Source organism: Equus asinus, chromosome 12 (assembly GCF_041296235.1).
Source record: "Equus asinus isolate D_3611 breed Donkey chromosome 12, EquAss-T2T_v2, whole genome shotgun sequence".
NCBI lineage: Eukaryota > Metazoa > Chordata > Mammalia > Perissodactyla > Equidae > Equus > Equus asinus.
The window spans coordinates 53,747,112-53,764,738 of record NC_091801.1 but is presented as its reverse complement, the minus strand read 5'-3'; the positions used below and the strand labels follow the sequence as shown (position 1 = coordinate 53,764,738).

The following is a 17,627-nucleotide window of genomic DNA, read 5'->3' as shown; positions in this document are numbered from 1 at the left end:
ATCTTTAATCTCATAGCACTTTTCTTTTTTGTTTTTGGAATATTCCCTCTTGTATCACCCTATTCTGGTTTCAGGGATACAAAATGTTTTATCTTGTTGAAAATATTACTGATGTCTTTAGAAGTTTTTCCTTTTTTCTGTGTATTTTCTGTTCCTTCCAAAAATTTTTTTTCTGTGTGTTTGGTTTGGCCAATGTTCTCATAGTAGAATCTTTCTTAATGTAAGTGCACTTAAATTCTCGATGTAAGAGTGCTTAAATTAGCTTTCCTATTTAAGAGTAGGGCACTAAAAAAGCTGATGGGCAGTGAGGCTTGTCAGCTGTGGTCTTCACTGTAAGATTCTCTGGTTGAACTGATTCCCAGGAGAATTCTTAATGTCACTAACTTTAGGTCTTTTCTCCAGGGTCAATCTACTTTGTAAACAGACTTTTTCAGTCTTACCTTTATTCCTACTTTCTGAAAACCCAATATCACTACTGCCTTGGGGAGTTCTGCGCTGTAAATTTGGTTCTTCTCAGCTTCTCTCACTGCTGGCCTTAGCTTTCTTGGGTCTCCTAAGTCATCTGCTTTCCAGCTTCCAAAATACTGTTGCTGTTATTTTCTATTTTGTTTTTGTCCTTTTGCCCAATGTCTCTTTAAAAAAAAAATCACTTTACTGTCATTTTAGTTGAGTGTGGAAAAGGAACAGACCTCAATGGTTATATTTAATCTGCCATCCTTAACTAGAAGTCTCGCTTCCAGACATGATTTTAAAATGTTTGAAAGGCTTAGAAGAACGTAATTTACTACATTTGTAGATTTGATTTATTAGTTTTATAGGAGTTAAGTGCTTAGAAAGCATTGGCTTATTACATTTTAAATCTGCCCCATTAGGCGTTTATAGTGTTTGTTAAAAATCACATAAAAATCATGATTTGTTAAAAATCATTTGTAAGTGTACTTCGAAATGTTTAAAGAAGTTTATTTAACTACGATTGTAAATGAGAGTAAATTTCAGGGGAACTTAATCTGTTACATTTATGAACTATGGAATCAAGTAACTATATTTTTACACAAAAATACTTATAAAATGTGCTTAAATCTCAAGGGAAAAACTGTGCTTTCTAGCTAATATTGTTTATAAAAGTTATATATTAAACAAAAATAACTTTAAATTTTCTTTTTCACAAAGACAACCCCTCCTCCAAGTTGAAACCCAACTGATGAACTTGGAGGACATTATGCTAAGTGAAAAAAGGCAGATACAGAAGAATAAATACTACATGGTCCCACTTACATGAGGAATTTAAAATAGTCAAACTCATAGAAGCAGAGAGTAGAACTGTGGTTACTAGGGGCTGTGGGGAGGTATTAGTCAAAGGGCACAAAATTTCAGTTATGCCAGATGAATAAATCCTGGAGATTTATTGGTCAACATAATGCCTATAGTTAACAATAGTGCAGTGTATACTAAAAAAATTTTCTAAGAGGGTAAATCTTATTTTAAATGTCCTTATCATAAAAAATAAATAAGTAAATAGGGTGGGAGAAAACTTTTGGAGGTGACGGATATTTATGGCATAGATTGCAGTGATGGTTTCACAGCTATATAATTATCGCCAAACTCATCAAGCTGTACACATTAAAAATGTGCAGCTTTTGTATGTCAATCATACCTCAATAAGGTACTTAAAAAAAACTAATTGATGAGAATAAATTAAAAAATAGCATAACTACATCATGTCATTGAAGTGTAGAAGCCTTGGAAATGGAACTTTGTTTCGATTTTGGCTGATGACGACAGGTACCAAATACCTCTAGATTCTAAAAGTGATGCTAAGAAACTATAACACTGGTTTGTCAGTATTAGCCCATCACATACCTAAAGGGTATCAAAGGGTTGATATGGAGGGTGCTGAGAGAGAATTTCTTTGGAGAAAGTGGTCAGTATATCGTGCTCCCCCAACCCCTGCCCCAATATGGTGTGTGGAGCTGGCTAGGGAAAGCTTCGTTCACATGTCAAGCAAGTGAGAGTCTTCAAGGGGACGAGTAGAGAACCTGGCAGTAACCAGCTGGCCAGAGAAAGAGAAGGAGGCCGTGTAAATGTTGAACTTCACTTCTACCAATGGCAGAGCAAAGTGGTCTATTTTCTGGAAACCAGATGCCATAGTAGGTAACTACCAAGATGCCATGGTAGCTAATTCCCTGGAATTGTTTGAAAAGGGTTCTCATGCAAGAGGGACACCCAGCTAATGAAAGGAAATCTCAGAAGTCATCTGAGGGGCTGGTGGTTTGGAGTAACTGTATGTGGTTAGACATCCTCTAGCTTAATTCTGTAGACTTCCATAGAAGTACATCCATTATCTGAAATGACTATTGTAACAAACTAAGGCAAATAGCTGGTTGGCTCTGTTGTTACTGTCCACCAGAAAATGGTGCTCCCTTGTTATTTCATTGGCAAAAGACTGCTAGACTAGAAAGAAAAAAAGTACTATTATAGCTATGGCTGAACATTACCTATCATCTCCAACTGTTACTAAAAAGGCCTCTAAAAAAGTCAAAAATCTCTATTTTTCTCTCTTTAATCCCAATTTTCTCTAAGAAATCTCCTATTTGTTTCATGTCTACTTTGCGACTAAGTCCATAGACTTCTTTAGAGTCTCACTGTATTGTGGTATTTTCCCTCTAATTTTGTTATTATTAAGCTTTACTCATAAATTACTTAATAAGAAATTTTGTTTTTTAAGATTAGCAAAGGCTAAGTTGAAATCCCATAAAAGACTCTTTATTTTTATTTAAAAATAAAAGTATTGGGGCTGGCCCCGTGGCCAAGTGGTTAAGTTCGCGTGCTGTGCTGCAGGCAACCCAGTGTTTCATTTGTTTGAATGCTGGGCGTGGACATGGCACTGCTCATCAAACCACATGCCACATGCCACATGCCACAACTAGAAGGAAACACAACGAAGAATACACAACTATGTAGCGGGGGGCTTTGCGTCCCACATGCCACAACTAGAAGGACCCACAACGAAGAATATACAGCTATGTACCGGGGGGCTTTGGGGAGAAAAAGGAAAAAAAATAAAATCTTTAAAAAAATAAAAGTATTCTCCATTGTTGAATACTTAGCACTCAGAAGAAATTATAGTAAGTTCCACAATGGCAGGGGCATTTCTATTTTATTCCTTATGCTAGATTACATAACACAAAATAAATATGGGAAAGAAAATTTCATTGTCCCCAGGTTTGCTATTTTTAGCTGTCACAGACAACAAGTGCCTTGTTTTTGGCTTATTATTAACTTTCATTCTGAGACTTCCACATAATCTTGTCTTATCTAAGGTCTTTGTTATTTTTATTTCTCTCCAAGCTATCATGAGTTTTGACCAATATTTGTTTTGTTATACACTAAAAACATCCTATCTGTCTTGCTGTCTTTTTCTATCAATTAGTTTAATAAATTATTTGACAGCATTAGAAAATTTATCAGTCACTTTCTGGAAAACGTTAAATTTTCTGATTTTCTTTTCATACTAGCAACTCTTTTTAGAAGCTAAATATTGTTATAGTGAGTAAATGTCACAATAAATATATTTGAATTTCATTTTGTTCACCTGTTCTCATGTTTAGAGTGAAAAAAGATATTTGCTCCAAGAAGTTTAAGAAATATAAACAAGAAAAATCAAACATTAATAGAAATAAAATAAATGTTTTAAATAATGTTTTTTTAAAGCTCATACTGCAGAATCAAAATATTACAGAGAGCTAATAAAAGTAGTGCTCTTTTCTTGAAGTCAAAGGTTGGCAATTTCTGGTACTTATTCCACAGGAGGACCACTATACCAATACCCCAAACCACTGATATTTGCATAAGATTCTACTATTTGGTTAATGTCCATGCTTTAGTAGCAGGACTCTGCTTTCTCTAAACTAATGATTGACATTTCAAGCAAATGAGAAATAGAAAAACAGAAGGCAGGATTTCAGAAACTTACATCTCAGCTTCATGGATATTGGGCACATTTCCTTGGAATTCAGCCTTCTGCAGCAGTGGGTTGGTGATCTGTCTTTCAAACATTCTTGCTATTTCACTGGATTTATTTCCATCCTGAATTCTAAATCTCTAAGTACAGAGTGCCTTTGAATAGCACCATTTTTTTCTCCATTTTTAGCAGACTCTTGAAGTGAGAAGTCTACACCTTCCCACTTGTCTCTAACTACTTTTAAGAAGGTTTTAGAGCTGGGTAAGACAGTGGTAGTCAAAAGAATGAAGAAACAAATATGCGTTTTAGGTTCAAAAGAACAAGTTATTCATTTACTCAGGGAATGTTCTGGGAAATATTTAGCTTCTGAAATTAAATGCATTTAGAAGCTGGAGAACATTTAAATGGGTCAGCCCCATAACGTTCCTCACCAAGTATTAGCTTCAGTAATATTACATTTTGTGAAATAAAAAAAATAGATTTCATCATCAAAAAAGTGAAAAAGATATAATATTTTACAGACAGTAACAAGTGTTGGCGAGGATGTAGAGAAATTAGAATCCGAGTGCACCATAGGTAGGACTGTAAAATGGTGCAACCACTATGGAAAAGTTTGGAGGTTTCTCAAAAAATTAAAAATAGAACAACTATAGGATCCAGTAATGCTACCTCTGGATATATATCCAAAGGAGTTGAAAGCCAGGTCTCAAAGAGATATTTATACACCCACGTTCATAACAGCACTATTCACTATTCAGCAGCCAAGAGTTGGAAGAAACATAAATGTCCATCAATGGATGAATGGATAAACAAAATGTGGTGTGTGTATATATATATATATATATATATATATATATATGTGTGTGTGTGTGTGTGTGTGTATACATATATATATACATACATATATACACATATATATGTAGAATGTTATACAGCCTTAAAAGGAAGGAAATCTTGTCACATGATACTATATAGGTGAACCTTTAGAATTTTATGTTAAATGAAATAAGCCTGTCACAAAAAGACAAATAGTATATGATTCCAGTCATATGAGGTATCTAAAATAGTCAAATTCATAGAAAAAGAAAGTAGAATGGTGGTTACCAAGGGTTAGGTGTAAGAGGAAAAGGGAAAATATAAGTTTTATGGGGATAGAATTTCAGATATGCAAGAAGAAAAAGTTCTGGATATCTGTTTCACAACAATGTGAATATATTTAACAATATTGAATCATACAGCCAAACTTTTCTATAGTGGTTGCACCATTTTACAGTCCTACCTATGGTGCACTCGGATTACAATCATACAAATCATGGTTAAGATTTGGCACTCTTACCACGGCAGCCCAGGTTTGTTTCCCAGTCAGGGAACTACACCACCTGTCTGTCAGTTGTCACAGTGTGGCAGCTGCATGTTGCTGTGATGCTGAAAGCTATGCTATGGGTATTGCAAACACCAGCAGGGTCACCCATGGTGGACAGGTTTCAGCAGAGCTTCCAGACTAAGACAGACTAGGAAGAAGGACCTGACCACCCACTTCTGAAAAAATTGGCCATGAAAACCCTAGGAATAGCAGTGGAGCATTGTCTGATAGAGCACAATCTCTATTAGGCAGGATTCCGCTCTGCTGGACACAGGGTCACGAGGAGTCAGAATTGACTCTGCAGCACTAACAACAAAACAACAACTGAACTACACACTTGAAAATGAAATGTTTAAGATGGTAAAAAAAAAAAAAAGATACAATGTTTTGAAGGATTCTTATTTATTCTCTGCCTGTCATTCTGAGCATTTAAAGTCACAGTTGCCAGTCAATCATACCCAGGAGGAAAATGCTGGTCATCATTATAAGCTTTCCAACAGAAATCATGAATAATGATTTTATGCAGCTGGCTGGAAGTGTGTGGTCAATGAGAATGCACACGCTTCTGTTGTGAGCCTAGGATGATAACACCAGCACCTGGGCTGCTGCCATGAGACAAGGGAAACTTTTGGGAGTTTTAAACAACCATTACTACCCCAAGCTTCCTTTAATTGAAGAAATAAACATCTCATAAAAGGCTAAATTATATAAAATCAAGAACATATAGCACTGTGATTATGAATATGGGCTCAGAAATCAGTCTATCTGAGTTTGAATCCTGACTCCCCTACTTAGAGGCTGTGTGACTGGACAAATTACTTAAACCTCACTAAGCTTTAAGCTTTCTATCTCTCATCTGTATAGTGAAAAAGTCGTAATACTTTGTGGGATTCTCATGAGCAGTACATCAGATGAAGTATGTCAATACTTACTGCAGTGCCTGGCATGTAATAAACACTGAATTCTTGGCTATCCTTAAAACTTTTTTTTTTGGAAGATATATTTGAAGCTAGAGATTTTTCTTCTCAATATTTTGAGTGGAAAAATAAATCAAACTGTTTTAGTAAGTCTCTAAAATCAGGTTTTATAATTATTTTGATTTTGTAGATTACTTGGTTCCTTCAAATATTAAGGTATTAAATATTTAAATATTAACAGTATTCATTTTTACCATTGTTACCTTCAAACTCTATGACATCTCGTGAAGTAGTAAGAGAGTTTTTTGGCATCACCTTGAAGTAATGGATAAAATATTAAATTTGGGGTAACAATATGAGGTGTAGGTATGCTGCTGACTACTATGTAGTCAACAATATAACTATGTTACATCAGACACATATGTAAAGTTTACATCTTTGGGTCAGTCTCCTCATATGGAAAATTAATTTCTTTTAAACTCTTGAAAGTGAATTAAATGTGATCAATTGTAATCCCGCCTACAAAAAAACCTGTAAACTCTAACACTATTCAGACGTAAGTAATAAGTTCTTTAGAGTTATTTGCTAATTAAAATGTATGGTTAGACTAAGAATCGACTATATATATATAGGATGTATATTATCAGTAACTTCATTGAAGAGTCACTGTCTAGGGCCAAAAAGTGTGAGCCAATTACACGTAGGTTCGCTTTCATGGGTGAAAATTTTATCTTTGTCTCATTCGTGGACCCAAAATGCCAACTCAGCCAGACTGTTAATTGCTTAGCCCAGCAATTCAGCTTTGGAACAGGCTGTTCTAAGATTTCCATTCTGGTCACTGCTTCTTCGAGATTCCTACAGTCTTTGGGCCTTTCAAACACAGAATGAAATAAGAGTCAAAGTGATTTAATTAGCAGTGATTTTTCTCCCTTTTTCATCTATGGAAACAGACGCCACATAGAGATGGAGAGTTCAATGGTTGTGCAAGGGAAGCTATGTCTACTTAATAATCCTCCCACAATATTCATAAGTTGGGAAAATAGTCATTTAGACATGATATTCAATTTTAGAGGTCAACAAAGTCATCAAGTAAAATGATCGGAAGGATAATAAAAACAATGGCTAACATTTGAGTGCTTTTTCTGAGCTGGAGAGTTTTAAGCAATTTACACAGATTATTTAACTTAATCTTCACAATAATTTTGAGGCAGATACATTCTATTCATGTTATCCTTAAGAAAACTGAAGTAAAGGCAGGTAAAAAAAACTTGCCTAAGGTCACATAATTAGTAAATGGTTGAACCAAGCTTTGAGCTCAGTCCATCTGACTCCAAGCCAGTGAACTCAGCCACAAGGCTTCATGAGATCCCTCCCTGAATTCTCAGAGATAACCAGAGATGAAAAAATAGTCAGCTACTTCTCCCACTTTGGTCTAGGCTTTTTCTGCTCATTTTATTTAGTTAGAGGCTGGCGGTCAGTGAGGCTAGGGCTAACCCTGGCCTTAGGTAAGATGAAAGGACATGTGAGAGAACCAGAAGTTTGAGGAGTTCCAAGTGTCAAGGAACAGCAATTACAGGATGTCAGATAGGAAGGGAGGAGTTCTACATGGTTACTGTATAACCACCTAGAGCTATAAATAGGGAGTTACAGCAAAAGGCAAGCAGTAAGCCAGAAGTGTGGTCTGGGGTAAGCCAGGAACCGAGAGTCAGCTCAAAAATTATGGAATCAAAATAGTCATGGCTAGAGACAAGCAAAGGAAGAGGGAGTCAAGAATTTCAGGAGCTGTGAGAGGTCAATCCAAGTCAGCAATAAAGGAGGTAGCATCATCTCAGGAGGGTTTGGTATATTTCCTTGCTATGTAAGAAGAAGGTTGAGAAGGGTGAGAAGATTATCTAGGTGGTAACTAAGGGCAAATGTGCCACCATAGTCCTGGTTGAGTTCAGATGATGGCAGAAACAGGGTAGAAAAAAATGGGAAGATGGGACAACTTTGTTGATAAGAACAATGCAAACACCATGTAAATACCCTTGAGGCGATGAATATGTAACCAGGTGTGCTAAGTATTCTGCCAACTAATGAATTTAGTACTCAGAGTCCAGAACTCAGATGCAAGTGGGACAATGAAATTAACCTAGTTCATAAATTAACAATTGATCTATTTTACAACCATATTAAATTTCTAAGTTTTTTTCCATCCTATCTTCCTGTCACATTTTTACAATTATATATATATACACACATATATATGCACATATATACAATATGTATATACTTGTATATTGTATTTGCATATATGTAATTATATATATATATACACACACACAGTAGTCCCCCTCTATCCATGGGGTATACATTCCAAGACCAAGACCCCCAGTGGATGCCTGAAACGTAGGATAATACCAAACCCTGTATACACTGTATTAGTATACGTATATATTTACAATAAAGTTTAATTTATAAATTAGGTACAGTAAGAGATTAACAATAACTAATAATAAAATAGGATATAGAGTTAAAATTATAACAAAGTTAACAAAAGGTACCGTAGATCTTAGTGACCTTAGTATATGATTGTTTTTCTTTCCTTATTGAGAACTTTCACCTTTTCACTTAAAGGAAGCACTTTGTGGCTTCTCTTTGGCATATCCAAATTGTCAGCATCGTTATTCTTGTGCTTTGGGGCCATAATTAAGTAAAATAAGGGTTACTTGCATACAAGCACTGTGATACCATAGGTATTGCAACAGTTAATCTGATAACCAAGAAGGCTGTCAAGTGACTGATGGCTGGTTGTGTATACAGCTTCCGATATTCTGGACAAAGAGATGATTCACCTCCTGACTCGGATGAAGCAGGATGGTGTGAGATTTTGTCATTCTACTTAGAATGGCACACAATTAAAAACTTAAGAATTGTTTATTTCTGTAGTTTTACATTGAATATTTTTGGACTTCGGTTGACTATGGGTAACTGAAACCACAGATAAACGGGGGCTACTGCATACATATACACACACATACATATAGAGTATATATAGTAAATTTTTAATTCCTTAAAACGTTGATAACAAAGCTATACTGGCACATGAGAAACAGTGACTGTGATTTGTATCCCTGAACCATACAGAACTACATATATCCTATATATGAACTCTTTCTTTGCAAAGTAGGCCAATTTCAGATAGCTTCTATCAGAGTTACCATATACGTATCTACTTTAACTTATGACATTAACTAGTAGGAAAATTTCCTTATCAACCCTAGTATTTCTGCTTTAGGAAATTATGCTGTATCAGCCAGTGTAGCCAGGAGATGGAACAGAATATAAACAATAGTTTAGGTACGAAGTTGGTAACACTAAGTTATCACAAAGATAGCAACTGTAGGAAGCAGCTGCTAACTCTAGGGCTGGGGAGCAAAAGGAAATGCAGTTATTAAAGCGTAGGAACTTAGAGAAGGATTGCTACTGACGAATCCTGGTTGCCAAAGTGAGGAAGGGTAGCCAGATAAATACTCACAGGGACAGAAAGCAGACAGGAAGGAGTTCCTTCTCCCTTCCAGCCTTGTACTCTCCCTCTTTCACCCTCTATGGGCAGAGCCTAACGGATGGCAGCCGGCAAAGGAGAAACTTGGTTTGGAGAGACCCAGCTCCAGCCTCAGAAAGCTGAGCCAAGAAAGGTGGGCTTGGATCTGAGAGAGAATAACTTAAAAACTGGCACATGTGGAAATATGTTCAATGTAATTTATCACTTAATAAAGGAAATCATGCAATTTAGTTGTTTGTGGGATTAGTTTAGAAAATCTGCAGATTAATTTCACACTAATGTTAAAGGAAATATTTCATACATTTAATAATTTTCTGAAAAGTCCTATGAATTCTTCTAAGTAAAAGTTAAAAGTTATTCCCTCAACATACAAAGAAAAAATTGACACTGAAATGCTTCAAAAATAATTTACATAAACATTTCATTTCTACACGCAAGATGAGGATACATGAGAAAAATTTAACTCCTTTTTTGTTTTAAACTGTTGCAGTTCTAGTGGCCTGAAATGTAATTTTAATTTGTAATGTCTCCAATATTATTTAAATAGCATGAGCACTCAGTCTATATATATAATGATGCTTGATTTGTCTAATTTAAGAATTTTCCTTCTAATGTCATAATGTATGGTCAATCATTATGATCACCATTCAGAATAAATAATTTAAACAGCATCCAAGAAACATCCCCAACAGACTACTGCCCAAATATTGATTTTTGTTAAATCACCCCTAATTATGTGTTCTGCATCTCTGCTGGTTTCCATTTTATATGTTACAAATACTGCATATTTATTTTTACTCTGGATAAAAATATTTTGAAAAGAGACTATGGTTTCCCCAGGTCTTCTGCAATAAAGCCTGTGGAACCAAATTTGATTCTTTCTGTTAATGTAGCTACCATTATAAGCACAAATTATTGCATAGCCCTATATGTTACTAGTATGCAAAAGAATAATAATTTCTATTCCTAAAATTTTCTGATTATTCAAAAATAACATAAATTAATTCTCTTTATTACAGTAATACATATACATTTTAGAAACTTTAGAAGATACAGAAAAAAGTAGAAGAAAAAAAGAATCTGACCAGCCCAAGAAAATCATAGTTAATATTTTGGTGAATTTATTTCCAAGATGTCTTTTTTCAATTTTGTTTTTTGTTTTTTCGGTTTACTTTTGGTGAAGAAGATTATCACTGTGCTAACATCTGTGCCAGTCTTCCTCTATTTTGTATGTGGAATGCTGCCACAACCTGGCTTGATGAGTGGTGCATAGGTCCGTATCTGGGATCCAAACCTGCAAACCCTGGGCCGCCAAAGTGGAGCATGGGAACTTAACCACTATGCCACTGGGCTGGCACCTCTTTTCAATTTTTAAAATCATATTTATGACTAAATTCTATGTGCAAAGTTATATCCAGCTTTTTCCTTATTATAAATATTTTTTCTGTGATATTAAAACTTCTTATAAAATAACATATTAGGACTTTTTAATATTCTTTGAACAGATGAGCTATAATTTGATTAAACAGCATTGTCATAAAAATGTTAAAATTTTAAAAAACAGAATTTCAGATTGTTGTTGTTGTGGGTGTGTGCTTTAAATAACACAAAATCTCTATCTCCTCTTTGTTGATCTCTTGGCTACCACTAATTTCGGTTGATGCGTCTGCTGCTCTTTTCTAATTTGCCCTGGACTTGGAAATCACATAATCAAATGTGTTACGATTTTATCTAAATTCAGAGTTAATGTGCTTTGAAATGAGAATCTAAAATCTCTCTGAGACAACTACATGAGCTGTGGCACATAAATGAGGTGCCATTTACTTTAGCAGTTGAATACCTGCTCTTTTTTCTTCAATACATTCTTAAAGATTCTTAGCTGAATAAAGTTGGTTGGTGTCATTAAATTACATGTATGTCATTAAATGTAGGTGTCATTAAATGAGATATCATACATTCACTTTATACTGGCTTTAATGGCTAACACAGTCTTGCACATGATGGTTTCTATTTGCATTAAAACAAAGGATGGATAAGACTCTATTCTAATAATTCAAACTGCAGACAAAAATTTAGGCATAAACATGTTCATAGTAGCATTATTAATACCAACAAAACTGAAAACACTAAGCATCTAATATTAGCAACATGTTGAGTGAATTCTGATACTTCTACAGGTTAAATTAATGCAAACAAAAAATGATATTTGGTATCACATTTTAATGATGAAAGGAAATTATATATTATCATGTTAAAAATGCAACACTATGTCCAATTATGTAAATAAAGAGAAAACTCTCATGGGAAAATGCCATAAGGAAATGCAGCAAATTCTTAACAATGGTTATCTCTGGCTAATGGAATTATGGTTGATTGGTAACTTCTTTATATTTTTCTTTGTTTCCCAAACTTTCAAAAATGTGCATTTTTAAAAATCATAAATAAACAGTGCATGTGATGATGTTTTAAAATGCTGGATTCTATAACCCCTGGTAACTGCAGTAGAAACATTATTTTCGTGTACAAGAATCTTATATTCTGTCTATGATAGTTTATATTGGGACAACCTGGTACACTAATTGAAAAAACTGGAGTGATGCTCCTTAGCTTTGGTCGACAGGAAGTTAAGCAGCCTCTTTTCTTCAGAGGATCCATGCCACAGCCTGCTAGTTCTCTTCCTAATATCTGTACTCATCTTCTATAGAGATAGAGGGTTTACCTGGGCACTAGGCTATCCAGCAAAAGATTTTATCTCCCAGCCTTCCTTGGTTCTAGGTGTGGCCACGCAGCTAGTTTTTGGTCAATGAGAAATGAACAGAAGTGATGTGACAACATTGGGTCCTACACCTACAAGGAAAGCTCTGTGTTCATCTTTCCTTTGCCCCTCTTTTCACTGGCTGAAATGCAAACATTGAAGTGGACACTACAGAAGCCTTTTTTGGACCAAGAGATGGGGAATGAATATTAAGCATGCCAGAGGAACTAGAAGAAGTTTCTACCCTTGACGCTAAAAAGCCTGCCCAGGACTCCTTACCCTCAGACTGTTGCATGGGACAAAAATAAAATCATCTGGCATTTATTATAGCAGTGAAATTAGTATCCTAACTATTGCTGCTTCTATCTAGAAGAAGCAGCTGGATTTAGTTGATTACTTTTAGAAGATTAGTTCACCATTAATTACACCAAAACTAAAACCACTATATTTAGTAGCCATTTCTCAACATTTAAATAGCTAATCTTAAATAACCCATTCTATAGGCCAATTAATACAGCTATTAGAGAGCTTAGAGTGCCACACTACTTGAAACCAGATGTCCCAGATGCCATCGAAGGTTCTTTTAAGAATGAATGCCTTTCTTTTTTTTTCCAAGTTAAAAATCGCTCATATATGCAATAAGGCTCAAACTCGTTGCTGGAGAAGATTTAAAGTATTTACTGGGATAATGTTGGGAGCACTTTCAGGTCACATGGCACACCAGTGCTGAAATGAGAGTCAGGTTCTCAACTGTTCACAACAGAATGTCGGGCACTTCAGATCTCACATCTTAAGCATAAAGAAAGTTTGCCTTACTTCATATCTTAGAATGCTGTACCACATTCCCTTCTTAGAGAACTAAATCTTGAATTGACAGTTAATAGAATACCATCCGAGCATTTAAAATGGCTTTATTTGAAAGACTAACGGATATATTAGTCATCTATTCCAAATTCTCCAAATCATGTCTCCCATTAAATTAAAACATCAGAAAACTATATATATATATATATATATATATATATATATATATAAAGTTAGTATTTTACTTGTATTTCTGACCTAATCCAGCAGAATCATTATGGAATACACTGTCTCTGTTAAACTTTCTTTTTTTTAGACAATATTGAATTCAATAAACACTTCCTTGAATTAATTTCAGAAATTATAAGATGAACCTCAAGCTTCTTTTTTTTTTTCAAATATATATATCAGATATACATATAAAACCCAATGTTTCCCTCTTCGTCATAGTTATCCTGGTGGGTATCCCCTTTTAGCCACCTGGCAATCTTCCTCTTCCTCTTGGTAACAGCACTCCCATTCTTGGACTGGTTCCACCCCTCTCCTGGGCAGCCCATGTGCTTCATGGCTAACTGGCTTGATCTCTGAATTAAAAGTAGAATCTACGGCTCAGGCCTCAGCTCACTGGCATAACCCCATATCCAGCCACATTTACCGAGATAAGGGTGGGGAAGTGCTCTAGGTTGATTAACTAATGTCAAAGCTCAGGATTTTTGTTTGAGAGTGGAAAACCTGTACTCTTCTCTGGTGAATGTGCGTGAGATACCATGTATGACATCCAGGTTCTCAACCAAGCACAACAGATTGTTAGCTACTTCAAGTCACACACTTTCATCACAAACAAACCTGACTATGACACGGTAGCCATCTTGAGACTATAGGTAGAAAGCTGGCATAGAATGAAGTCAGCACTAAAGAGGCAGAGTCAAGAAATGGACAGAGCATAAAAATGGGTCCTTCTCACATCATTTAAGTAGATAGATCAAGCCACACTTCAAGTTAGCTTACCTCTGGATTTCAGTCATGTGTATCTATGAATTTCTTTTATTTTTATTTTTTATTTTCGGTGAGGAAAGTCGGCCCTGAGCTAACATCTGTTGCCAATCTTCCTCTTTGTGCTTGAGGAAGATTGCCGCTGAGCTAAAATCTGTGCCAATCTTCCTCTATTCTATACGAGGGATGCTTTCACAGCATGGATTGATCAGCGGTGTGTAGGTCTGCCTCTGGGATCCAAACCCGTGAACCCTGGGCCGCAGAAGTGGAGCACGAGAACTGAACCACTACGCCAACTGGTCGGCCCAGAATTTCTTTTATTGTTTAAATCAACTTGAGATAGGTTTGCTGTTGCTTGTAACCAAAAGCATTCTGATAGAGACAGTAAGAAACTGAGAAAAATTCAGGGTTTAACTCCAACACTAATTTCACGTCATATTCCTGACAATGCCAATTCCCTCTCTTCACGGTGGTCCTTGGTTTTTTAACTTAATTACACCATTTACAGTATGTTTACTTTCATAAACCTCTACAGACCTTTCCCACATTGCAGGGGAAGGTGGTGGGAAAGAAATCTATATTAATTCTCTGCTTACTTTGAGTCAGGCATTTAATGTACACTACTTTATTTAATTTTCCAAATTGAGAAGGTAGGGTCTCCATTAACAGATACAGAAAATGGCTCAGAGAAGATAGGATCTCAAGGTCACACAGCAGTTAATCCAGCTGGGACTTGAATCTCCAAAGCTAGGTCTCTTCATATTACACTAGATTGCTTTAGATGAGTAATAAGTTCCAAACAAATAAAAATAGGCCAACGGAAATATCATTTAATATGTGAGTTTTTGAAACATTGGCAACTGCCTGCCTCTCTAAATTTGTATGGCGTTTGAAGAATTAAAATTTTGTTTTGGAAAAACTGAGACTTCTCCAGACCATTTAGAGATAACTTCAATGTCTCCAAAACAAAGCAGATATCACTAACTCTTAAAAAGAGAAAAACATGAATGTGCTAATTTGAAGAGTCTGACAACTAGTAACTATTTTCCCTCCATCTTTATCCACAGTAGGTACTGCACGTGTCAATTGATTGTCAAAGAGCTATTTTTACGTCTCTTCCCCATCTCTCTAAGCTGGCCAGAGTCACACAATTCAAATCTATCTCTATTGTTAAGGCATGATTCTTGGCCATTCTTCTGCTTTCCCACTGTAATTTCTCCCTTGATTTTTTTTGGAACTTTCTTTTCCATCATAATCTCCTTCTCCTGTAGGTGGAGGCCAGCCCCTTTGTCTTTTACATCATCTCTTGCTAACATGCACTGAAGTTCAAGTTTCCCATTTTTTCTCTCAACATCCTGTTTAACTCCTCTTTTTCAATTCTCACTCCCTCCCTCTCTCTAAATCTCCAAACTATTACCCAGCCTCTTTCCAAATTACTACATGTAGGCAACTATCCCTCTTTGAGCTACTTTTTAAATAGCAAAATCACAGCTAAAGCTCTCAGCAATCATTAATTGATCACATCAAACTGAGCTCTACACAATACAGAAAGTACAAAGCCATTAGCTCTGGACTTCCAGAACTATGTATTCTAGAAATATCTTCAAGGGGGGAAAATCTTTAGTCTGGAGATGCAGACACAGTGGAAGCAGAATTAACAATTTTCCTGAATGTCAAAGTCAGAGAACAGAAGGAAGCACCACTGGATATTGTCAGATGTATTGTTCACATAAGAGCGGATGATAAAATGTGAGCAACAATCATGGCAGGGGTCACATTCAGATCAAACCATCAAAGCCACACCATGACAGTGCACTGACAAGAATGCAGTAGCTGTGAAAATTATGTAAGGCCACATTCAGCTGCAACGTGTCCTGGTTATTTCAAAGCATTTGCACCTAGAGATATAAATAATAATCTATTTACCTTGGAAAAACAGCTCCCACACAGACATTTCACATTTGATTCCACAAGGGGAGAACACTGAACAGGCTACAAATATTTCACAAAGTTTTACAGTGTTTCTGGGTTTCATAACAATTTGGGATTAATTTAAATGGACACTGTCAAACTATACAAATGTGAAATATAATTTATTGAAAATGATTTTAATGTAGTATGGTAGAATGTCAAAGTGAGAGTACTGATGTGAACATCAATGGAATATTTATAGGAACTTCCCTGTCATTTCTCCTAAATTAACCAAATTAGTGAAACAAACAAGACAGAACTCTCTTGGCATCATTTTAGCAAGATTTTATCCTTCCTGGGTTATAGGATCTTATATCTCAGAAAAAGACCTTGGAAAGATGACCCAGGCTGGTAAGGTACACATGCAGAAATGGACACTCTCAACATTTGGTACGCAGTGATCTGCTCTTTAAACTGGTTTTTGAATTTTTTTTCAACATAATACCTAACAATCTGTGAGAGTGCAGGGAAATAGTCAATCTCTGCTGAGTGGCTTGTGGTTGACATAATCTTTTGGAGAGCAATTTGCAATATGTAATAATTCTCTAAATTATGAGTAGATTATTTCAACTTGGTAATTCCACTTTTATCAATTTATCTTAATAAAGTCATAAAGAAGAAGAATGACATAGGTTTATTTGCATGGATGTTGATTAAAATACTGTTACAGGAAAAAATGAACAAACAGAAAACCTAACGAGTCCAATAATAGAGGATCAATTGAGAAAGTTGTAACATATCTATACTATAGAATACTTACATAATCATTGAAAATGATGCTGCAGAATCATACCTACTGACACAAAAAGATACATGAGATATACTAAGCTAAAAAGAGTACAGAATATGTATGCTGTGATCGGCATGTTCTCGAGGCTGGAACAACAGCAGGGAACAAATCAAAGCACATGCCAGCCTTTGCAGAGCACATATTCTGATGCTTACTTTAGAACAATATAATGTCAGCCCTTTTTGTTATTAGGTATACATAGTTTACATGTATTTAGAAAATCTCACAAATTATATAGTTATTCTCTCTGGAGAGTGTGTTTATGCTTCATTTCTTCCATTTCTTTATATTTTCCAATATTTTGTATAATGAACAAATTATGTTATTTTTAATTAAAAAATTTGAAAAAACAAACAAACAATTGGGATATAGAACAGCCAACAGTAATGAAAAATTGGTGAAAAGGAGGAATGAGGAAAGATTTTCTGTTATACAGGAAGTAAGCCACTTTCTCATGATCCAGATATATTTCCTTGACAAAAAATAAGGCCAATGTTAGACCTCAAAGACAGAGGGAAAAAGAAACATC

The 17,627-nt window shown here is 35.5% G+C and overlaps 1 protein-coding gene across 8 annotated transcripts in view; it reads right to left on the bottom strand.

Annotated features, from left to right (window-relative positions):
- OXR1 (oxidation resistance 1) overlaps window positions 1-17,627 on the bottom strand; it is a 458,899-nt gene that overhangs the window by 162,499 nt on the left and 278,773 nt on the right. For 2 of the 8 annotated variants that reach the window (XM_044780820.2, XM_070481475.1), the window contains exon 1: window positions 3,974-4,274. The exons of the other annotated variants lie outside the window; for them this stretch is intronic. In XM_044780820.2, coding sequence (XP_044636755.1) covers window positions 3,974-4,001 — 28 coding nt within the window. In that variant the 5' untranslated portion in view covers window positions 4,002-4,274. Of the gene's footprint in view, window positions 1-3,973; window positions 4,275-17,627 lie in introns of those variants that run through there. 8 annotated transcript variants of the gene reach the window in all.